The sequence below is a fragment of the Piliocolobus tephrosceles genome, chromosome 10 (genome assembly GCF_002776525.5).
Source record: "Piliocolobus tephrosceles isolate RC106 chromosome 10, ASM277652v3, whole genome shotgun sequence".
Taxonomy (NCBI): Eukaryota; Metazoa; Chordata; class Mammalia; order Primates; family Cercopithecidae; genus Piliocolobus; species Piliocolobus tephrosceles.
In genome coordinates, this window is record NC_045443.1 from 108,307,939 (window position 1) to 108,333,013 (window position 25,075).

General features: G+C 42.1%; 1 protein-coding gene across 1 annotated transcript; it reads right to left on the reverse strand.

The window, feature by feature from the left end:
* Positions 1–386: 386 nt before the first annotated feature.
* PPP1CC (protein phosphatase 1 catalytic subunit gamma) lies at positions 387–23,441 on the reverse strand. The gene is made up of 8 exons (XM_023203332.3): positions 23,052–23,441; positions 11,922–12,053; positions 10,688–10,918; positions 5,139–5,243; positions 3,084–3,307; positions 2,747–2,881; positions 1,689–1,749; positions 387–783 (listed from the first exon to the last, which is right to left on the reverse strand). The coding sequence occupies exons 1-8, from the start codon at positions 23,104–23,106 to the stop codon at positions 713–715; spliced, it is 1,014 nt and encodes a 337-aa protein (XP_023059100.1). The 5' UTR covers positions 23,107–23,441; the 3' UTR covers positions 387–712.
* Positions 23,442–25,075: the final 1,634 nt, after the last annotated feature.

A 25,075-nucleotide genomic window follows, 5' to 3' on the forward strand; every position in this document is an offset into this window, starting at 1 on the left:
GACATGCTCTTCATTTTTAGCGTACCTCTGAGAAATTAAGATACATACTTGTGACAAAATATGACGTGATACTGTGTTCCATATAAACCAGGGAAGGGGGAAGAGATCAAAGAACTGTGCATGAAAATACAGGTGGCTGACTCAGAATAATGAAGCGAGCTGCTTTCAAATTCGCCACTAAGTTCAAGTGAACCAGACAGTAAGAAAACTACGGACACAGACTAATCCCCATCTCCCCAAACGGTAGAGGAGGATCATTCCAGCTCATCACTCTATTACACGAATAGGTGTCTCCAGGTTACAACTCGAAGAGTATTAGTATCTGTATTATAATCCATCTTTGGAAAACAGACTATATGAAAGAAGACAAAACCAAAATGCAACTGTGTGGTTTCCAGAGCAATTTATTCAGGAAAATCTATTCAATATGCCATCAACAGTTCTCCTGTGTGTATTGTGCTGATAAATAGACACTGAGAGGATTTAACAAGTTCATCATTTAATAAGTCTGAATTCATTTTCACCACATGGTATTGTACACGGTCATCTGCTGAAACAGATTTCTTTTTTAACAGATCTTAGTTTAAAAAAAGTCATAGATACTGTGAGTTCTGTATAAACTGGTGGACAGTAAGTTAGTTCCTTTGTTTTAACTTATAAGCCTCAACTTCACCGCAGAATAAAGAATGTAGGCCAAAGAAAGCATAATCGGTCACTCGTATAGAACAGTATTGTTTCTATAATTTGAAGCTTTCTGAATGGACGGGTTCAGGCCTGATGCAACTGTAAAAAGATTACTTAATGAATAGACTATATGGAAATTGTACAAAATGTTATTACCTTTAATCATTAGTAGCTTAAACAGCACTATATCACTAATTGCTATTCAAAATCAAAAACCTGTTTTTGAATCCCCGAGAAGGCAGCATGTGTACACAACCATACCACCTTGTACTTAGGGGTGTGCCAAAACGTAATTCAACAGAAACTTTGGCTTTAGGAAAGAGTCACAAATATTTAAAAGAATGGCTTTAATCGTCATTTTAAGTATACGGTAGGGGAAAAGTGTGCTTTAATTAAATATACATCATACCAGTGATGCTGGCAAGGTTGAAAGTTACTCCTAATGTTGATAGCTATAAAAACTAGTTTGTACATAACAAGACAATGAGAGGAAAAAGCAATCCCTTTGAAACAAAATTATCAAATAAAAAATGTTCACAGTGGTTTGTATCAACAGTATGCATTTTATGACAAGAACATGTACAGATTTGGAGCACCCTAGGGCTCTCTTTATGTCCTAAAGAAAACGAGCATTTACATGATTATGGGTTGTACTGAATTTAAAAAGATCAACTGTACACTTACTCCTTAGACAGGATAAACTGTCCTGGGGTGTACAGCTTTAACACCATCATTAAAATTGTTTGCAAAAGGAAGAGAGAATTAAAAAAAAAAAACACTTTTCTTTTTGGAGTGAAGAGTCTTTCATTCGCTGTTATAACCAGCAAATGCCATTCACTAAATCAAAAACGGAAGGAAGGGCCCCCACAAACACAGATCTATCTGAGCAAGCTGACCAGTACACATTACAGTCTTAAAAATGAAGGTTATATACTCTATGTTACAAGTCCCAACTAGGCAGTGTCAAAATGACATCTATTTCTTTGCTTGCTTTGTGATCATACCCCTTGGAGGCGTTACAGGTCTCGTGGCATTTGGCTTCTTTTTCTCTGCAGGCTTTAAAATCTGGAGAGATTCAAAAGACAGTTCATTTAGGAAATATACTCAACCCCAAATCTTAAAGAGTCCTTAAATTTCATTCAGATCTTTTGTTCAGATGGTGTTTACAACTGCCCCAACAACTGTAAAAGCCTCCCTAGCACATTAACACAAGCTAAGTTGACATGTATACATTTAGTAATTAATGCTATGATGAAGAGATAAAAATCTATGATCTGGACAAATTATTTTGTCTCTGAGTATAATGACAATCTTCTGAAGTCTACACCTGGTAATATCTTTAGCTATTCCTTCTGATATAGGGGAGAAAGTTCTTTACAAAAGTGTTTCTCCAACCTGCAGGGGACTCTTGCACAATCTTTGGAATTTTGAAAGCTGCAAGTTCTGACAATTGGTAAAAAAAAAAAAAAAAAAAAAAAAAAGGAAAGAAAACAAAAAACTGTTTTAATTCATTTAACTGATGACTGCCACATGATTTGGTGGCTGTATTTATGTTTATGACTAGGCTGGCTTGAAGTTGTACAAGTTTATCATAATAAGCAAATGAGAAAAAGGCTGAGGCAGATTCTAAATAATGCTTTTGTGCCAGCTGAAGGCCAAATGATGTGGTGGTACATTAACAGAAGTTTTGTGGAAGTTAGACTAGAGGGCAGAACTAAGTAAACACATAGCACAAGGCACTCAGTACTTTTCACATGCAAGTGGTGAATTTTAGCTGAACATTACATTGTCATTATGGTTTTAGATTTACAGTAAAACAGCCATAAGCATAAGGAGCCAATATGCAACGCAAAAAAATCATAATTAAACACTGGGAAAAGATGCCATAATTAATTTTTTCTTTTACAAGGTATCCATACATTATTTAGCTGTAACACACACCGGTTAAGGGAAAACAGAAACAGCCTACTCAGCATAAATGAACACTAGGCAAAAAGTAGTATTTTTCAACCAGCAGAGTGCAAACATAGTAAAAGGAAATAATGTTGAAAGCATGCTCTACCTGAAAAGAACACATTAGTGTTTCATCCACACTCATCATGGCACCTGCATTGTCAAACTCTCCACAATAATTGGGCGCAGAAAACAGAGTGACCAACTGCCTCTTTGCAAAAAATTCATATCCATCTTCAACCACCTTCAAGAGAAAATTTTTTCAGTATAAATAGGTGCAAATATTAGGTGAGTAAAACCACGTTTCAGTTTCCCATTGAGCCTGATATCTTGTGTTCCAGAAACACTTTGTATAAATAAGCAATACCTACCCACCAAAATCAACAAGGAGAATCTGTGCTCACACACATGCTCTTAAGTGTACATGTAAAATTCAAAATCAATACCTGATGGGCTCTACATATAAGATCCAAATCATGCTTATGGAGAAATTTTGCAACCACTTCTGCACCAAATGTGAAGGACACTCCTCTGTCATTTTCACCCCAGCCTAAGACATCTTTATCGGGGTCAGACCACAAAAGATCACAAAGAAGACCTTGATCTGGTACATCAGTTGGTCGCATAATTCGCCGAATCTGCTCCATAGATTGAAGATCTGGTGATAAACCTATTCAATGAGGAAAAGAAAAATGAAGAAAGCAAAACTTTTAAAAGGATATTACCCCTTCAAAAGTTCCATTTGTCTACAGAGAAATTCAATAATCCTGACACAAAAACTGAAATCTGATTATATTTTATTTACTTTTGGTTAAAAGAAAAAAAAAACACACACAGAAAAAGGACAACTGGATACACACTAGAATTACATGCAGTAATGCATGGGGTACTCTAAGTTTAAACAGTACATGGAGGCAGTTATATTATACAGAACACTGTAAAATAAAATCCAGTGATTTAAAAAACTCTTCTATGGGCTTCCCCAGTTGATGACAATAATGAGCGATGTTATGATTGATGGCTTATAATGACTGAGCTGAGAAGATAAGGATGCTCAGTGAGAGGTAGTTCTCTAGGAAACCTGCACTGTTCACAGACCATTAAAATCTACAAGAGCTTATTGTATCGAGTTACAATATGGGATGCATATTGTAAGAGTTAAAAACCATGTATCCAACTCTACCAAAACCTGTGTAAGTATAGAAGCACAGAGATAAAAGACATTATGTTGGCTTTTTGATGGCTAATTTCACACCATACATGAAAAGAAATTCTCTTTGCAAGTACTATTTTAATTACATTATAGAAAGCACAACCACTGAGCAAAGAAAAATAGCTTATACAATATGTATGTATATATTTTTAGAGATAGGGTCTTGCTCTGTTGCCTAGGCTGGAGTGCAGTGGCGCGATCACAGCTCACTGCAGCCTTAAACCCCTGGGCTCAAGTGATCCTCCCACCTCAGCCTCCCAAATAGCTACGGCTACAGGTGCGCAACATTACACCTGGCTAGTTTTTAACACTTTTTCTAATGACAGGGGTCTCGATATGTTACAGGCTGTTCTCATATTCATGGCATCAAGCAATCCTCCCATCTTGGCCTCTCAAAAGTGCTGGAATTACAGATGCGAGTTACTGTGCCTGGCCAAAATAACTTTTAAAATCCAAGTCAGGCCGGGCGCGGTGGCTCAAGCCTGTAATCCCAGCACTTTGGGAGGCCGAGGCGGGCGGATCACGACGAGGTCAGGAGATCGAGACCATCCTGGCTAACACGGTGAAACCTCGTCTCTACTAAAAATACAAAAAAAATTAGCCGGCCACGGTGGTGGGCGCCTGTAGTCTCAGCTACTCAGGAGGCTGGGGCGGGAGAATTGCTTGAACCTGGGATGCGGAGCTTGCAGTGAGCCGAGACTGCGCCACTGCACTCCAGCCTGGGCGATAGAGCAAGACTCCGTCTCAAAAAAAAAAAAAAAAAAAAAAAAAAAAAAAAATCCAAGCCAGAGAAAGTTCTGAGAGGATAAAAAAACAAACAAGGGAAAATCTATTCACATCTTTAGTGTTCTAGAGGATCTCTGGCACAGCAAATTACATAGTGTTCATTTTACAGTTAAAAATACTTTTCTGAGCTGGGCATGGTGGCTCACGCCTGTAATCCCAGCACTTTGGAAGTCTGAGGCAGGATTGTTTGAGCCCAGGAATTTGTGACCAGCCTGGGCAACATGTGAGAACTCATCCTTACAAAAAATAAAATAAAAATAAACATTTTCTCTCTATTTTCAATCCTAATTTACAGAGTCTAGAATTCCCTGTAATAAATCAGTTCCTTAAGATTTTTATCCAAGTAATCCTGGCTGTATCAGAGTGACAGGGCAACGCAACACATCAACAAAGGAGAGTGTTCTGTCAGAGGAAGTCATCCCAATGGTAACTCACAAATGTTAAAGTGTTCATCCTTTGGAAGGGATCAAAACCTACTTGGAACAAAAATCAGCCCACCTACCTCCATGACAGCAGAATATCTTCTCATCCACGATGGCTGCTATCGGTAAACAGTTAAAACAGTCTGTGAAAGTTTTCCATAGTTTAATGTTGTATCTTCTTTTACCTGTGATTAAAAAGAGAGTATTACTGTTCTGTAGGCTCATTCTCTCAGGATTAACTTCCCCCAAAGCGAGATTCTGGGTGCTTTTTAAGCAAACGAAACTATGTTTTTATTAAGAATCTTAATAAAACCGTCTTATTTTAACACTCTTTTAAAATAAGAGCTGGGCGTGGTGGGTCAGACCTGTAACCCCAGCACTTCAGGAGGCTAAGGTAGGAGGATCGCTTGAGCCCAGGAGTTCAATAACAGCTTGGGCAACATAGTGACACCCCATCTCTTTAAAGAAAGACTCTCCTGGAGGGAAGGGGTTTAGGAGAGACACATCTGATCTAAAAGCAATGACTTACATTTTCACATGAAATCTTTTTAAATTCCATAGAAGTATGAAACCAGAATTCCAGATTTGATAATGATTAAGGATTGCCATCAAATCCCAGGAATTATCTGGTAGCATCAATTCTGTCTGAAATCCAGTATGCTTTGTCCAATCTCACTGCAGCTAGTTCCCTACTTCTGAAGGCAATTACGAACTTACACATGTGGCATTACGACCTTCCTTCTGAGGAAGCCTGGGTTACACCCATCCCCCATGTACTCCCCTCAACAACCTACACATAGATACCAGAGGATCCCCAGCCCTCAGTGCTCTAGCAGGAGGCACAATGATCACACGGCAGTGGTGCCTCTCACAGGCACTACAGGGCATTTGTTTCCAACACTGCACAGACTCCACATGCTCCCACAGGCCTGATGGCACAGGGTGGTCATGTTCCCTCACCAGCACAGGCATCCACACATTCTGGAGTCAGAGTGCAGTTCTGACAGAAATATGCCACTATGCACTGTTTCTACAGGACACTGATGTTCTGAGTTTAAAACTTACTCACATACCTTGCAAGAACCTTTGTCCAGATGCCTTTGTTTCCTGTACCTTACTATACTAAGTACAATCTTTAAAAACCAAGAGTTTGGCCAGGCGGGGTGGCTCACACCTGTAATCCCAGCTGTTTGGGAGGTCAAGGCGGGCAGATCATCTGAGGTTGGGAGTTTGAGACCAGCCTAACCAAGATGGAGAAATCCCTTCTTTACTAAAGATAAAAAAATTAGTTGGGTGTGGTGGCGCATGTCTGTAATCCCAACTACTTGTGAGGCTGAGGCAGGAGAATCGCTTGACCCCGGGAGGCGGAGATTGTGGTGAGCCTTGATTGTGCCATTGCACTCCGGCCTGGGCAACAAGAGCGAAACTCCATCTCAAAACACAAACCAAACCAAGAGTTTGTCCTTAGTCTCTTGCTGGGGACTACAGGGACATTGAAAGGTTTAAACCTGTACCTCTCCTTTGAGAGTTAGGGCCAGCCCAAACAACTGACCTGAACCACACTTCCCACCCTGTAATGCAAATCAAGCAGTCTAGGGAGTTTAGCACAGGGCTTGAAATGTAATGTAAATTCAACAAATGTTTGTCTTCTCTCTGCAGAAAAGAGTGTTATCTTTTCTCCTAATAATTTCTGGTTTCTCAATGACTGGGTCTAACTCTATGGTTCACCCTGTTGCGCATTTCTTTAGAGGCTACTAACTCCTTCACTGGAGGAGTTCTGAAAGTTCAACAAACTCCTCCCACCAGGCTGAGGAAGCTGAGGCAGGAAAACTCCTTGAACCTGGGAGGCAGAGGTTGCAGTGAGCCAAGATTGCACCATTGCACTCCAGCCTGGGCAACAAGAGTGAAACTCCATCTAAAAAAAAAAAAAAAAAAAAAAAAAAAAAAAAAAAAAAAAAAAAAAAACAAAAAAACAACAACAAACTCCTCCTTACGAAAGGCTGATGGGCAGTCTGCAAAAACACCACCTCCCATGTCCAACAGCACTACTACTACTACTACCACCACCACCACAAGATGAGTATCCTTAATCCAAGATGCTCCAAAATTTGAAACTTTTTGAGCACTCACATGATGCTCAAAGGAAATGTTCACTGGAGCATTCTGGATTTCAGATTTTTGGATTAGGGATGTTTAACCAGTAATTATAACACAAATATTCCAAAATTTAAAACAAAACAAAACAAAAACAAAACTCTGAAACCTGCAACACTTCTAGTCCCAAGCATTCCAGGTAAGGAATACTTAACCTGTATTATAAGAACAGGGCTGCTGTCTTAGCCCCCCAGTGATAGTGACTTCCTCTTTCCCCAGGGTCAGCTTCACTTCTGGATTTTTTTTTTTTTTTTGAGGTGGGGTCTCACTCCGTCACCCGGGTGGAGTAAAGCAATGTGATCTCGGCTCACTGCAATCACGGCCTCCCGAGTTCCAGGGATTCTTCTGCCTCAATCTCCTGAGTAGCTGGGACTACAGGTGTGCATCACCACACTTACTTTTTATATTTTTAGTAGAGATGGGTTTTCGCTATGTTGGTCAGACTGGTCTTGAACTCCTGACCTCAAGTGATCCACCCACCTTGGCCTCCCAAAGTACTGGGATTACAGGCATGAGCTACCATGCCCGGCCTTTGATTCTTTAGTTATGCCACAAACTCCAGTTTCTTCTCTTGCCGATTTCTGCTGGCCTCTCCATCAAAAATCAGTTTGTTTCCTCCTTTTGCCTCTTAGCACTTTAAGCTTAGGGCTGTCTCTTTCTCTTCTCTCTTCATTTCCTCCCTAAGGCCACCTCAGACCACTAGGAACATCTGGGTCCTGAAAGGGTTAACCAGGGTAATCGTCTAGCTTCCAAATCCTAAGATTCTGAGCCATAACCTGTAATGCTGTTTCCCATTACTGTACATCAGACAGCTCCGGTAGCAGAAACGGATCAACAAACACTCCTGTTTTACCCAACAACATACACCTCAGCCTTTCCATCACATTTGCAAAATTTAAACAACAACAAAAAGAAATGGTAGTATAAAGTACTTATGTACCTGGAAAACAGGCAGTGGTTTTTAAATTGTCCCATGAAAATCAACATTTGAATATAACTTTTCATTTTAATAAAATTAATATATATTATATATATATTAAATGTCTGCAAGCCTTCAACCAGAAGCCACCTATGTCAAGGGCACTTTTATGCCCACAAGTAGACTGGATGGCAAATTATATCTGCCTGATGGGAGAGAGGAAGCTTGAACACAAGGATCTATAAACTGTGTTGATGATCAAACAGGAGCCGAAACTGATACCAACCAACACTGATCTTCTAAGTCATTTTAAAGGCCTCTGCATTGAGTAGAAACTGAAATTGATGCAGCTAGTATCATTACATTAGGATAGAAGTCACAACAATGAGGTCAACTGGATTTGAATTCATCAGTGCAAACATGGAAAGTATTTGCTGGGCTAACAGTTATGTAAAAGGAACCCTTTCTTAACTCAAGAGTAACACTTGGAATAAGTATCCAAAACACAATGTTGGCTGGGTGTGGTGGCTCATGCTTGTAATCCCAGCACTTAGGAAGGCTGAGGTGAAAGGACTGCTTGAGCCCAGAAATTACAGGTTGTAGTTAACTATGATCCCACCTCTGCACTCCAGCTTAAGGCTCTGTCTCAAAAACAAACAACAACAACAACAACAAAAAACCCACCACATCTGCCTTGTATTTCACTACCTAAGGAGTAGTAACTGGCTTACTGGTACTTCTTTGACACAGAATCCCTGTTAATATCGAGTATCTTTCCTGTACAGGTTCAATGGTATCAGTCAGTCCAGAACCTACAGAATTTTTGTCCCCGATGATTCCTGCCACCCCATCTTACCAGCTGGATCTCAAGGACACAGACCAAGCAAACATCCAGTTGTGGGAAAGGGTGGTAGTAGAAGGGCTCGGTCTGTGAATATAATCTTTCTAGGATGCACTTCTAACAAATGTGCTAGCTCACTACATCTATGTGAATTGAGATGGAAAAACACCACATCTGGAGACTCTAAGTTAGGATGTGGTCTAGGGGAGGGCCACAGGGACAACACTTTGCTGATCTCCCTATAATCATATTAGCAAATGCCAACTACCTGAAGTTCCTTAACCACCCCTTCACTCCAAACCTGAAACCCCTCCTGGCAGAAATAAGCACAAAAGGAAAGTGAAGGTAAAGATTCAAAACCTTTTCTGACATAAAACCCTTTATCAAACTGATTACTTTCAAAGCTTTTTTTTTTGATACGGAGTCTCACTCTGCCACCCAGGCTGGAGTACAGTGGTGTGATCTCGACTCACTGAACCCGACTCCCGGGTTCAAGCGATTCTCCTGCCTCAGTCTCCCAAGTAGCTGGGACTACAGGCATCTGACACCACGCCTGGCTAATTTTTGTATTTTTAGTAGAGATGGGCTTTCGTCATGTTGGCCAGGATGGTCTCGATCTCTTGACCTCATGATCCACTTGCTGTGGCCTCCCAAAGTGTTGGGATTACAGGCGTGAGCCACTGCGCACAGCCTATTTGCAAAGCTTTAAGAACTGTGTTTTGTCAATAGTCAAATCAAAGTGCACCTTTAAATAAACAATCCAAAATGAGTCACAAAATGCGTAAAATACTGTAAAAATAATTCAGCACATTTGAGTTTTAGGAAAGTTATTGCCATTCTTCCTGGGTGCAGTTATGCCAGAGAAGAAAAACTGTAATAATTTCAAAAACTAATTATTTACATATTGCAGGATTCCATTTGCATGCAATGTTCTCTAGCAAAGACAAAAAGTAGATTAGTGGTTGACTGGGGGCTACAGTGAGATGGTCGCATAACTATAAATTTACTACAAATCACTGAATTGTATACTTTCAACAGATTAATTTTATGGAATGAAATTACATAATAAAGTTGCTTAAAACTATTTGGAATGGTTCTCAGATTTCTACCAAGAATTAAGTTATCTGTGAATACAACAATTTATATCTTAAAGAAACCACTACCATGATCATTACTTCCTAATCTGATCATCACATTATAAAAGAATCCAAGACCTTATTTTATTACAGCGGCAGTGTTCTTTTTCTACCCAAGAGAGAAAAAACTGGCTGGGCGCCATGGCTCACGCCAGTAATCCCAGGACTTTTGAGTGGCCTAGGTGGGCAGATTCCTTGAGTCCAGGAGTTTCAGATCAGCTTGGGCAACAAGGTGAAACCCCATCTCTTCAAAAAAATACATGAATTAGCTAAGCGTGGTGATACATGTCTGCAGTCCTAGCTACCTGGGAGGCCGAGGCAGGAGGATCGCTTGAGCCTGGGAGGCAGAGGTTGCAATGAGGTAAGATGGTGCTACTGCACTCCAGCCTGGGCAGCAGAGTGAGACTCTGTTCCCCCACCTCCCTAAAAAGCTAAGTTAAAAACAAGTTGATGAAATAGAAAACATGAGAGATGATACCACTGCATCCAAACTCACAATTCGTAACAGAAGTACGTGATAATTGTTTATGATAAATATCTTAATTTCAATAACTTCCTGAGATATAGAAAAGTACTTACATTCATCATAAAATCCATAAATTCTGTTGATGCTGGCACATTCATGGTTCCCTCTGAGAAGAAAAAAATTCTCAGGATATTTGATTTTGTAGGCCAGTAAGAGGCAGATCGTCTCCAATGACTGCTTTCCCCTGTCTACATAGTCCCCAAGAAACAGGTAGTTGCTTTCTGGCGGGAAACCACCGTACTCAAAAAGTCGCAGTAAATCATAGTATTGCCCATGGATGTCACCTAGAAGCAAGAATTTTGTTACACAGTGTTCCCATACTTACAGCTCAATCCACTAACAAAGCTTTGGAAAGAAATTCTTTAAAAATTCATTGTACAATGGCATTGACCTCTAGTAATGAGAGTTTAATTGGACAGCCAACACTAAGTAATTTCCAATCTGGCATCATATTTAGTTCAATTGAGCTTAATAAAATTTTTAAGTATATGTGTATGTCCAGAACTTCACACAAAATTCAACTAATTAAGAATTTATTCTGTGGAAAGGGTTATTGTGTCCAGGCATGCCTTCTTGCCAAGTAACATGGTATTCCTTTCAGGATGACTGATCAATATCAGATCTGATAGCTCAGTCTCTGGGTACTGTGTCAGCAGAACTGCTGCACTTCTAGTGAGCCTTGGCCCCGTCTGAACAAAGCACATACACACATACACACGACCCCCACCCCCCACCCATCAATGCATTTAGCTTTCAATTTCTCCCTGCTAGATAACGCCAAAGAACATTTTACTTTTAAAAACATGAACACAAAGTTTTATAAATGCAAATATAAGAATATATTACTCAAATGAAAAAAGTTTAGTTTTACATTGAGTTAAAACACAAATTATCTGCTTCTATTATGCAGAAAACAGAACCACAAAATCAACATCAAGGAAGTTCTACTTTTAGTTATAACCAGTGTTGCTTTAAACTTAAAACATATTCCTATACATCCATGTAGTTCAGACCTTTCCTTGGCTCTCCATTCTTAGTTTCATTTTTTCTTCTGCAATGTTTATTCCTCCAGCAAAATATTTTTTTAAAAAATCTGAAGTATATCTAAGTAAACTAAGTCCATTAGAGGTATTTATTCTAAAGCTACTATTTAACTTAATTTTTAGTAGTTCCAAGCTATTCACAAACAGGAGAATGATTCAGCTAGCTAATACAAGGTCGTCAACATATTCTTGACTCAGTTAATCAATCACGTAACCAAAGATAACTTGTGTGCCCCAAACTTACCACATATTTTGAGTGGTGCTTCAAGTTCTAGTAGGATAGGCTGACTGAGAAAGATTTCACGAGATTTTAAACACAGTCCTCTGATTTCATTCTCCTGAAGCTGGACATTCTTACCAGGCTTGGACCCTCTCACTGCAGAAGAGAAAAACTGCAATTAGTCTAATGAAGCCAAAATACAAAATACAATACAAGATTTAGATAAATGGGCAAAAACATGGTTTAACTAGCTTTCTCTGAGTGGCTTCATTTTCAGGACACTTATAATAAACATGGTTTTAATGTCTAATTAGAATCTTAAAATATTAGACAAGATTTAATTGCATCTTCGATACCAAGTAAGACTTCTTTAATAGTATTCCAAAAAAAGGGGCCATCCTGTCTGTGCGAATGCTGTTAGAAACAGGATTGGAGGCCAGGCACAGTGGCTCATGCCTGTAATCCCAGCACTTTGGGAGGCCGAGGCGGGCAGATAATGAGGTCAAGAGATCAAGACCATCCTGGCCAACACGGCGTGCACCTGTAATCCCAGCTACTTGGGAGGCTGAGGCAGGAGAATTGCTTCAACTGGGAGGCGGAGGTTGCAGTGAGCCAAGGTTGTGCCACTGCACTCCAGTCTGGCGACACAGTGAGACTCTGTCTCAAAAAAAAAAAAAAGAAAAGAAAAGGAAAGAAACAGGATTGGAAATACTCAGAACCTTCTCCATCGGTGTTTTTCAGAGGACCATGGAACCATGGGTATTTCCTCCTGAGAATCTCTGATTTAATTTACCTATGAACAAATGTTAGTGTTGTTTTCATTTCATTAAGAAAATGTTGGCTGGGCGCAGTGATTCATGCCTGTAATCCCAGTACTTTGGGAGGCTGAGACGGGTGGATTGCCTGAGGTCGGAGTTCGAGACCAACTTGGCTAGCATGGTGAAACCCCGTCTCTACTAAAAAAAATACAAAAATTAGTCGGATGTGGTGGCACATGCCTGTAATCCCAGCTACTCGGGAAGCTGAGGCAGGAGAATCGCTTGAACCAGGGAGGCAGAGGTTGCGGTGAGCGGAGATTGCGCCATTGCACTCCAGCCTGGGCAACAGAGCAAGACTCCATCTCAAAAAAAAAAAAAAAAAAAAAAAAAAAGAAAATGTTGGTTCGTTGTACTTATTTTGCCATGCAATTTCGGGGCCTGCATTTGTGTTTATGCTCACGTCTGTAGCAAAGGATGTCAGTCATGTGCTATACTGTAAGAAAGCACGTTTCCTAATAATTTGAACAGATAAGGTAATAATGGGAGAAAGAAATCACTGCACAGCATGGGGCATCCACACCACCAGAGCACTTAGGGTTCTTCTACCAAAGTACAAACTTTGCAACAGAGCTCACTTGTCAGCAGGTAGGTAGTTGGGGGAAAGAAATTTTCTGTTTTTGTTCCAGTTGTAACAGATTGGACAGTCATTAGATACAGATAAAGTAGCACTAAACTGCTAAATGTACCTTAATTTTACAGTTATAAAGTTCACTTTTGGACCCCAAAATATGTAACTAAGTCTCATTATGATAAAAATGTTATACAAGAAGCAATAAAAGCATAGTAATGATAGTCTTTGAGGAAATATATGAAACAGATGCATATTTAATAAAACAGCAACTGAGCAACAAATACTGTTTTTTCCATAAGTGATTTTCTTTTTCTCTCCAGACATACATAACAGAGTTAGGACTCAAGAAATACTCCCTGTGAAAGATGGGATCCCTGCTTCATTGGCCAGAAAATGCCAATCATTAGTGATTTCACCACAAGTTAACCAAAAACTTGGGCACAATGCCCAGCAGGGAGCTTTATTTTTGGCTAGGAAAGAAATCCTAGAAGCTTCTGGTTTCAACGTGAATTTTTTTCAGCAGAGTCCCACACTTATGAATGAATAGCTGACTTTAAGTCTTCCAGGAGAATATTTCTGTGATAATTGGCTCATACCATATAATGGCAGGCTTTGTTGTATGAATGCTATTGTATTTAGTCAATGCCATCAGATGAAATCAATGTTGCTAACAATTTTTTTTTTTTGGCTTTGGAAGCTCTCCATTGTCACCTTTGAACATAGTTCATATTGTTTTAACTCCTTTATTCTGTTTCTCTGTTTGTCCTCTGGGTGGGGACATTCAGAGATCAGTAAAAAAGCAAAAGCAATACTACCAACAATTTAAAAATTCTTCCTCTTTTTGGAAGAAGTCTGGTGCCCAGGCTGGAGTGCATGATCCTAGCTCACTACAGCCTCAACCTTCCAGGATCAAGTGATCCTCTTGCTGTGGCCCCCACAAAGTGCTGAGATTACAGGTATGAGCCACTGTACCTGGACTTAAAAATGACTCTTAATATTAAGATTAGATGCAGCTTTTTCAGAACAAATAAAGACTCATATTTAAAGAATGGTGCTTATGAAAAACATCAACAAACATGGTCTGAAAGCTTCTTAAATTCCCTACAATTAGCGGAAGGAAAAAAGTTATATAAAGATAGAAACTGCCAAAACCATCTTCCATCCGTTATTATACAGCTGCTCAGCCTTCAGACACCACAGACACCACACTTCACCCTGGAGAAAAGCTTCTCTCATCCATCTTCTCTCCCCTCACAGGCCTGCTGCATGCTTTTTGAAAGGCTCTCTCAACATCAGGTCACTACCCACCACCCCCACCTCCACCATGCTTGTATTTGTTTTATACTTGCCAGTTTGCTTCTGCCGGCTCATCTGGCCCCACTGGTAGAATGCAAACCCACTGCAGTAAAACCCACAGCAATAGCCCTGCTCTGTAGTGTACACAAGCCATAGCCAGCAAACAGCAGGTGCTCAAAATCTGTTGCATGACTGAAATCTGGATAAATCTTTAAGTAGTGTTGACTGGTAGCATTAGAATTAAACATACATTCCAGACTATATATTTATTTATTTAGAGATGGAGTTTCACTCTTGTTGCCCAGGCTGGAGTGCAATGGCGTGACCTCGGTTCACCACAAGCTCCACCTCCCAGGTTCAAGCAATTATCCCGCCTCAGCTTCCCAAGTAGCTGGGATTATAAACACGTGTCACCACGTCCAGTTAATTTTGCATTTTTAGTAGAGACGGGGTTTTCTCCATATTCGTCAGGCTGGTCTCGCAATCCCGACCTCAGGTGATCTGCCTGCCTCGGCGCCCAAAGTACTGGGATTACAAGTGTGAGCCACTGTGCCCAGCCCAGACTATATACTTTTGATGAGCAAAAAGCATGTTTCTGTGCTATAAAATTACAAAACAATAGTGCCTTTTGCTTACCAGGCTTTATTGGAGTATTTTTCAAAGTATGAAAATCTAGAATTACTCTTAATTTTCACATTCAATTGTCTAACAGAGATTTCAAATGGGGCTTATGGGGCTTGGCAGTCCAAGTGAACATCGGAGAGTTCTTAAAAGTTGTCATATCAGGCTGGACGTGGTGGCTGGTTACTGTGGAGTCTGAGGCAGAAGAATCGCTTGAACCCGGGAGGCGGAGTTGCAGTGAGCTGAGATCGTGCTACTGCACTCCAGCCTGGACATCAGAGTGAGACTCCATCTCAAAAAAAAAAAAAAAAAAAGTTGCCATATCAGCCAAAAGCATACAAATTCACATCACTATGTTTTTCTTTCTTTCTTTTTTTTTTTTTTTGAGATGGAGTCTCACTCTGTTGCCAGGCTAGAGTGCAGTGGTGCATGATCGTGGCTCACTGCAACCTCCACCTCCTGGGTTCAAGTGATTCTCCTGCCTCAGTCTCCCAAGTAGCTGGCATTACAGGTGGGCGCCACCGCGCCCAGCCCACTTCACTATTTTCAATGTCCATCAAACAGTTATTTACTCACTGTAGTTGACATTTACTGAGCACTTATCCACTAGGCACTGTACTAAGGGCTTTATATTGCCATTCAATCCTGTCAACAATCCTAGGAAATCAGGCACTGTCATCTCCCATTTTACAATGACTTGGTCCAAAGTCACAGAGCTTAAGGACACGAGGACGCATGCTAGATCTACTGGTGCATCCACCATACCACCCTCCCAATTAAGAATCTGTTCTACATTGAACTTCAAAACCAAAGGAGAAGGCCAGGTGCGGTGGCTCATGCCTGTAATCCCAACACTTTGGGAGGCTGAGGAGGGTGGATGACCTGAGGTTAGGAGTTTGAGACCAGCCTGGCCAACATGGTGAAACTCCATCTCTACAAAAATTAGCTGGGCATGGTGGCGCACGCCTGTAATCCCAGCTACACAGGAGGCTGAGGCACGAGAATCACTTGAACCCGGGAGGTGGAGGCTGCAGTGAGCTGAGATTGTGCCACTGCGCTCCATCCTGGTCAACAAGAAAGAAACTCTGTTTCGGTCGGGCGTGGTGGCTCATGCCAGTAATCCCAGCACTCTAGGAGGCCGAGGCAGGCAGATCACCTGAGGTCAGGAGTTCGAGACCAGCCTGGCCAACATGGTAAACCCCGTCTGCACTAAAAACACAAAAATCAGCCGGGCGTGGTGGCAGGCACCTGTAATCCCAGCTACTTGGGAGGCTGAGGCAGAAGAATCACTTGAACTTGTACCCGGGAGTCGGAGGCTGCAGCGAGCCCAGATGGCACCATCACACTCCAGCCCGGGGAAAAAAAAAACATGGGCTCAAAAAAAAAAAAAAAAAAAATCCGTCTCAAAACAAACAACAATAAAAAAGCAACACCAAATTCGACCTAAGGATGTGACTCTTCAGTAGAAGTATCAATATTTCTTTATCTGGCTAGAAAGGGAGATTCAGGAAAATGTATTATTACCATTAAAAGCAAAGGTTGCTCTGTAGAAATGTATCTGATCTATTTTTCTGGCAAATCACTGGCATGAGCATATTATAAAAACTTCCACACATTTTTATTGAAAACAAACTGGTAAAAATTTGAATTATAAAAGAATAGCAGCCAGGTGTGGTGGCTCGGGCCTATAATCCCAGCACTTTGGGAGGCTGAGGTGGGAGGATCACTTGAGCTCAGGGGTTCGAGGCCAGCCTGGCCAACATGGTGAAATCCAGTCTCTACCGAAAATACAAAATATAGCTGGACATGGTGGCATGCGCCTGTAATCCCAGCTACTCGGGAGGCTAAGATGGGAGGATCACTTGAGCCTGGGAAGTAGAGGCTGCACTGAGTTGAGATCATGCCACTGCACTCCAGCCTGGGCCACAGAGTGAGACCCTATCTCAAAAAAATAAATAAAATAGCATTGGTGATTATTTACAACACCAGCTCTTTCTCATAAGCAATATCAACTTTTGAAAGTTGCTGGCAACAAGCAAAGCAAAGATGGAAACTATGGAAGGAAATTTAAGACAAGTTTCAGATTATTTATGAGGAATAAAAAAGTATTTTCCTTGCCACAGAAAGGCCCCTTAATTGTTTAAAGAAAAACATATTAAAGAAATAGCACACACTAAAAAAGCCCTAGCTGAATTCTAATGAAGTTTCAGAACCCAAGAAAGGCACGAGTGGTATAAAAATAAGTCAACGAAGATTTTGCTGTTTTAAAATAATCCTGTTAAAAAGTAGGTGATAATTTTAACAATATGCCACATCATATTCACTTCAGTGAATCAACAGCCTCATGATATTTGACAGATTTAGGAAAAGAAGACTCAAATCAAAACAAAAAGCAAGTATTTCCAACATTAAGCATTCCCATAAACAACTGAGTTCTTTTCTGCAAAAAGTATATTAAGAATCCTTTGGGCCGGGCACGGTGTCTAATGCCTGTAATCCCAGCACTTTGGGAGGCCGAGGTGGGTGGATCAGCTGAGGTCAGGAGTTCGAGACCAGCCTGGCCAACATGGTAAAAGCCCATCTCTACTAAAAATACAAAAATTAGCAGGGCATGGTGGCATGTGCCTGTAGTCCCAGCTACTCAACAACTGAGGCTGAAGCAGAAGAATCGCTTGAACTCGGGTGGCGGAGGCTGCAGTGAGCCAAAATCTTGCCACCGTACTTCAGCCTAGGTGACAAAAGTTCAAAAAAAAAAAAAAAAAAAGAATCCTTTAGTTTCTCTGCAAAGTCACCAGCAGGATGTCTTCCATGTTCTGATTTATCACAATTGTTTCCACACCCTGCCCTCTCCCCATCCTGACTTTCCTAACCGATGGGGTTATACTTCGGGCATTGAAAAGTGACACCAAGGCAGGGAGCTGTGGCTCTCGCCTGTAATCCCAGCACTTTCGGAGGCTGAGGGGGGAGGATTGCTTGTGGCCAGGAGTTCAAGAACAGCCTAGGCAACACCCCGTCTTTAAGAAAAAAAGAAAAAGAAAAAAAAAAATTAGCCAGGTGTGGTGGTGTGTGCCTGCAGATTCAGCTAGCCAGGAGGATGAGAAGGAAGAATCGCTTGAACCCAGGAGTTCAGGTCTTCAGCCTGGGGACAAAGTGAGACCCAGTAAAAAATAAATAAAAGTGACATCATTTTTTTCAAGACAGATAGGATGTAGCTGCAAAACACTGTTTACTGTTCTCAATAAAGCATCTTGAGTTTTCTACAACTAGAGTAAAGCCAATCCATTAAAAACTTCAATTTTCCACAGTCTAAGAACACATTTTGGTAATATATCACTGAGTAGACTCTACATCTGACCCTACATTTTGAGTTTTCATTTGCTGTAAGCTTTACTGTCGGTGACAACCACTCCCTTCTAGATGAGGGATGAGAGTAAACCCCAGTGAAGTGGGGAAGCTGGAGATTTCAGACAAATCACCAATATCCATAAATAAATCATCTGTTTTTGATGCTTTGGATACAGAGGTATGACCTTAAAATGTTAAACTCAAACTATGTCCTGGACCATAAGCTCCATGGAAATGAAATCTTTCCTTCTTGGTCTTGAATGACTTTCCAGTTCTTTATCTACAAAGCGACTGACACCCAGAATATTATCTCCTTCATATTTCAATCTCTAAGGTCAACTAACGGCCTTGATTGTAAATTAAGTTAAATGGTGAAGTCCACATAATATCAATAATTTCCCTGCTTCACAATCAGAGATCCTCACCTAGTCAAGTGGGCTGACTAGTACCGCGATTCTGCACAACAGGTTACAGATTATAAAGACATCAAATCAACTCACTAATTTCCACAGCTGACCACTGCTGGGCCACAACTGCATGTCCATTTGCCCAGTTCTGAGGAGGAATGCCCAGGACTCTGCTCCTGTGTGTCACATCCACCCCCCCAAGCACAACAATGTCACACACAATTCTGTTAGATTTCACTGCTGCCTCCTGCTACTGACAGGCAAGAGGGCACTGCGGGCACAAGGAGAGTAATCCTTTTTCAATGCTGTGATTTAACAAAGAACTCCTGCAAGCTGCAGATCATCTGTCTCCAACAGAGCTTTCCTGCCTTGCCTAGGAGGAGAGGAAATGGGCATACAACCAACATGCTCATGGGAAGGAAGGGCAAGGGCTAACACCAGAGTTCTTATCAATGAGGGAATTAGAAATTGACAACTTGGATGTGAGTGTAAAAATTACCTGCTCTGTAAACAAATAATTACAGGCTGGGCACCGTGGCTCATGCCTGTAATCCCAGCACTTTGGGAGTCTGAGGTGGGCAGATCACTTGAGGTCACAAGTTTGAGACCAGCCTGGTCAACATGGAGAAACCTCGTCTCTACTAAAAATAAAAAAACTTAGCTGCGCGTGGTGGTGTGTGCCTGTTAATCCCAGCTACCTGGGAGGCTGAGGCACGAGAATCGCTTGAACCCAGGAGGTGGAGGTTGCAGTGAGCCGGGATTCCACTCCAGCCTGGGTGACAGAGTAAGACTGTCTCCAAAATAAAATAAAAAATTAAATAATTACAGATGTTCATTAGGAAAGATTACTTTTGTTTTTTTGGTTAGCATATTAAGAAAGCTTCCCCTTTTTAAACCATTATGTTTGTCCTTTATTATCTTTAGGACCAGGGACGGCTAACCATCAGAATATGAACATTTTATACTGCACCAAAAAGTTGAACACACGGGTTATTTAAACAATCTTAGAGTTTCAGAATATCTGAACACTCCCTACCTTCAGAAAACCCTTATATATCAGAGGATTAAATGTGTAAGCACTTTCTGTGAGCCAGGGCAGAGGTCGTATTTAAATCACTAAAACAAGTCAGGCAATTCTGCAGAACCTGACATGGTCTTGCAGTTTGACAATGGCCTTCCTCAAAGCAAAGATGCTTCTTGCAAACCAAGATGTGAAGTATTACAACCACCTGCTGTGCAAGAAAAATGCTAGCCACCATGGCTCCTTGAAGGAGGTCATTTACAAAGTAAAACTGCCCCAAATCCCACTTTTCTTCAATATATCAGACCAAATCAACAGCTGGCTTATTTTCTCTCAAAATGCCGTTTTACTGTCGGTTACACTAAGGAGTTAACAACCTTAAGGTTTTATCATCAGCAAGGCAGAGTTTGGATAAAAGCATCCATGGTGGGTTGCAGAGGTGATACCTTACTTACAGAAACATTCGGGAGTTCAGAAAAGAAAAGAACTGCAAAGTTAGTGACTAAGATCTAAACCAACATGCTGTTTTTCTTAAGACTTCACTTTTCAGTTAGCTTTTTAGTACTATTACTGAGCTACTTCTCAACTAGCTTATACTGTTCTCAAGCTTAAAAAATCAATTCTGAATACGTGAAAAAGTCTACCAAGGTCACAAAAGTCATATTGCCTCTACTTTCAGATATACTTACATCTTAAAGTATTTAGGGGAAAAAAAAAAAAAAGGTTTTGGGGGCATTACGAAAAGCACAAAATTTAGGCCGGGCGTGGTGGCTCATGACTATAACCCCAGAACCCAGGGAGGCCGAAGTGGGAGGATTGCTTGAAACCAGGAGTTTGAGAACAGCCTGGGCAACACAGTGAGTCTCTCATTTGTACTTTAAATTATTACATTTAATTTTTTTAAAATAAAAAACTTGTAAAGCACAGAATGTATTACCAACATCATTTAACTTAGATATCTACATATCCTCAATGGATCATCTTCAAATGTTTCTCTGCCAATTTAACAGCCACGAGAAAAAAGGAAATTTAAGTATACTTTGCAGTTAGCCTATTCCCAAGGCATTAAAATGCACTGCTTTATTAATTTCAGCAAAAAAAGAAATATAAGAATACCTGGTTTTCAAGTGCCACATAACAAGAGGAACTATTAAGACACAATGATCTCATTTTAGATGTATCATTATTTACCAGGCAAACTACTTATTTGGATTGTAATGATTAAAATTAACAAAAGCTGTTTATGAATACAGAGGCAGTTATGGGCAAACCAGAACTTAAATTAGCAAGCCTTAGAAGATCTTAAAATTCTAATGTTTCTAATCCATGTAAATTCCAACTTTTCCTGTTTCCTCAGAGAAATAAAGGCACACATATCCCTACAGAGATAAGCAGAATTTTAAAATTTAGAAAGAAAATATTTAACAAAAAATTCTTTTCTTACAGCAAACTATTTTAATCAGTTTCTGACCAACTGCTGCCTCAAATAAATTAAAGAACTATATTAACTAGCATGAAAAAATACGGTTCTTATATAAATACCTGACATTAAAGGAATGACAAGGTTTTCAACTACAACACAAGGTTTTCACCTGCAATAACATTTCAAGAGCATTTCAGGGGTCCTTAATGACATTTAGTGTTTTTTTTTAAAGACAGTATAAAAGGAAAAGAAGGCACAGATTAAGAAACGGACGAGATATTTTCAGAGTTTCATTTTAATAACTTACTTTAAAAGATCTGCAAATTCTAACACCAGAGCTGTCATGCCCTCGACTCCACCACTCACAGCATTTATAGTCCAGTAATATTTTAGGACTACATAAACGCAAAAAGCAGCTAAAACTGCCAAGTTCCCATTATGAAGTGTCCAAGTTAGGGGATATGACCGAATTCTTACAAAGTCTTGGATAAGATGTTAGCATCTGTTGACATGCCCTTGAATCTGAAAGCAGCTCATTTCAGCTTCCGTCTTTAAAAGCTGAACCTCACCCCTCTCCCACATCAACATGAATCAATTGCCAGGCACCTCACAAGTCTCAGATGAGCCGAAATTTAAACCTTTCTATTAACCTTTACTAAACCACTGGCCCCCTTCCTTCAGTGTTGTCTGTAGCGAGTTCTACTAGCTCCCGGCTATCTGGGTTTGAAACCCAACTCACTAACTGTGTGACCTTGGTTAAGTGACTTCATCTCAGTTTCTTCTGTAAAATAACAAAAACAAAAAAAATGCAAATATCTTGCAATGGGTGGGAGAATATGAAATCTGTGTTAAGTGCTCAAAGAATGCTTGACACACAGTAGGCGCTTTAGAAGCGTCAGTTATGATTATTACAGTAATAATTTCATGGACGCAAAGTGCTTAAGACAGAGCCTGGCACATTGGAAAGATAACGATATCGTCAGCCTTGCTGACTTCCTGTTCAGATGCACGTTCAGGAAAAGAGCGCGGAGACCTCTCCAAGATTAGAGTAACTTAAAAGGATTTGGAGGGCAGGCGAAGACAGGTTCTCACACCTCTTGAGACATGAACGCTTGTTACCAAGTAACAAGAAATGGGCCCCCCAAGACCCCAGAGCCACGAAAAATAAAAGCAAGCAGGAAAAGAGCCCCCAAACCCGGTGGAACTCACGCCCTCATCAAACTGCCTTCCGTGAGGACAAGCACCGAAAAGTCCATCTCGCACAGTACGGCGCACGCCGTCCAGGAGGCTGGACTGGGGCCCCCAGCCCAACAATCGCTCCAAAGACCCGTCTGGTGTGCGGGGGCAAACGAGTAGAGGCGGGAAACGTGGGGGTGGGGAGCGGAGTTTTCAAATTCCACGGCCGGGAAGAAGCCTGCATCCTCGTGCAATGAATGAGCGGAGCCTGGAGGGTCCGCGGCTGGCGACAAGTTGGGGATCCCGGGCTGACCTCCCTCCAGCTGCAGCCCCCGGCCCGTGGGCCAACTCGAGGAGCTCACTCCCCACGGTGCTGCAAGCCCAACCGGCCTCCCAACTCCCCTCCCTCGAGCCCCCGGGGCCGCCTGCCGCCCTCGGGCCCGCCTCCCCCTTCAGCCGCCCGCCGCCCCCCTTACCTTCCAGCAGCCGTTGGATGATGCTGTCGATGTTGAGTTTGTCTAAATCCGCCATCGCCTTCCCACCGCCGACCCTCCCGCAGCGGCGCCGCCGCCGGCTCGCGCCCGGGACTCACACCTCCTTTCCCACGCCACGAGCAGAGGCGGTGGTGGCGGCGGTGGCAGCAGCCGCGGCGGGTCCCCCCCCTACCGCCCCGCTCCCTGCTTCCTCCTTCTCTCCCCACCGGAACCACGAGAAGAACAAAATGGCCGCCGACTCCTTAGACAGCCTCGGGCGGCGCACGGATGCGCGCGGGGAGTGCAGAGGCCCGGCCGGGACTTCTTTATGGGCCATAGGGCGCGCGGGAGGGGGCGGGGCCCGGGCGCGGGAGGGGGCGGGGCCAGGGGGCGGGGCCAGGGCGCGGGGCGGGGCGGAGATGGTTAGCTCAACTGCGTCCGCGCGCGGGATCCTTCCGCCAAACGGGCCGAATAAATAGGCCCGCCCCCGACACCGGGCCGGAGCGTGAGTTGCAAAGTTGCACGCGGGAGTTGGGGTTGGGGGAGGAAATGCAGCTGTGCATACTGCCGGTTGCGGCCATCGCTGGATCTTGTACATTGAGGCTAGATGTTTGCAGACCTGGCCATGTGGGAACTCACCGACGGATTTCGGGGGTCCTGGAATTTACCCTTTAAGATAAATCTGGGGTGAGGATGAAAAAGGAGAATAATAAATAAAAGAAGGTTTACTTATTTTGGATTCAGATATACTGGAACTTGGGAGAAGAGAAAGGTTTATTTGGTAACTAAAAAGAAAAAACCCTCTTCCAGATAAGTCAAAATGTAACAGTTACTCTTTGCGAGTGGTGGGTGTATGGGTATTTGTATATATATATTTTTGTGCACTTCTGTAACTTTACTTTGGGGGTAAAAAATCCGTCCACAAAGAAAATTTCATCATTTCTATCCCTTGGATTTCTCTTTCCTGAACTCGGAAAGTTATATAATCATCGGGACGGTTATCCCGATTCTAGCCAGGGCGAAGTTGAACGAGCGCGTGCAGCAGTTGAAAGGGGAATTTGCAGATTTCACGCGTGCAGGCCGGGGCGGGAAGAGAAGAGGCAAGCTGTGCGGGCGGCCCTGGGTTCTGCAGACACCCGAAGAAACTTTGGTCCATTCCTCTCTGGCTTCCCAGCCTCCCCGAGTGCACGCCTATCCAAGGGGTCCCCAAACTGTGCCACCTCCAGGGGCTGCGCGTTGACTTTGGCCGGGTTTGGAAGTACAGCCCACACTCAGCAAACAGATCGGCTCTCTTTCCTGACCTTTCCATGTATATTGCTTCCTGCAGCGCTTTACATTTTGCAAAGCTCTGTCTCTTCGAGAAATTCAATTTGTTTCCCAATGAATGCAGGATGCACGAATCCCCATCTCAGTATGCCACGAGGTAATTGCACCACCCAGGCATCCTCTTCCAAAGCAATGTCCTCGGGGTGAGGGCTCCATGTCCCCTCAGTTGGGCCCCCTTGCTACTGGTGCAGGGCCCTTGAATTTAAGAACTCAGCCTCTCGATCCACTTTCTTCAGGCACCAACTCACTTTCCCCTGCTACAGCTCTGTCCACGGGAAGTCCCATAAGTGCCATTTGTCAGGGCAAGGCAATGAGCCCAGCTGGTGACATTCAGAGTTGGTGCCCAGCGCTGCTGTGAACATCTGACTGTGGAGGTCAGGGTGGCTCTTGCTGGAGTCCACAGGACTTTGGGCTACTCCAAGGCAGGGCACATCATCGGAATGGCATTTAGAGTAGAAATATGAAAGACAGCAATTCATTCAGCAGACAAATATTTATGGAGTACCTACTTGTGCCAGGCATTGTTCTAGACAGGGAAGCAGAGGGGATCAAGACAGACAAGGCTTTTCTCTATGGAGAGTCATTTAGTAAGACGGATGGTAAGCAAAGATGCAAATAAAAAATATCAGCTTCTGATAAGTGCAGTGGAGAAAAATAAACAAGAAAAAAACCCCAAATTCTACTGTGTTCATTTTCTTAGT

Bases quoted from the DNA above. Each gene is read 5' to 3' on its own strand.
- PPP1CC (XM_023203332.3), bottom strand. From the start codon at position 23,106: ATGGCGGATTTAGACAAACTCAACATCGACAGCATCATCCAACGGCTG. The intron at 3,308-5,138 runs GTAGGTGGGCTG...CTCATTGAATAG, and splicing joins GATATTCTGCTGTCATGGAG to GTTTATCACCAGATCTTCAA. The intron at 1,750-2,746 runs GTAGAGCATGCT...GAATCTCTCCAG, and splicing joins CACTAATGTGTTCTTTTCAG to ATTTTAAAGCCTGCAGAGAA.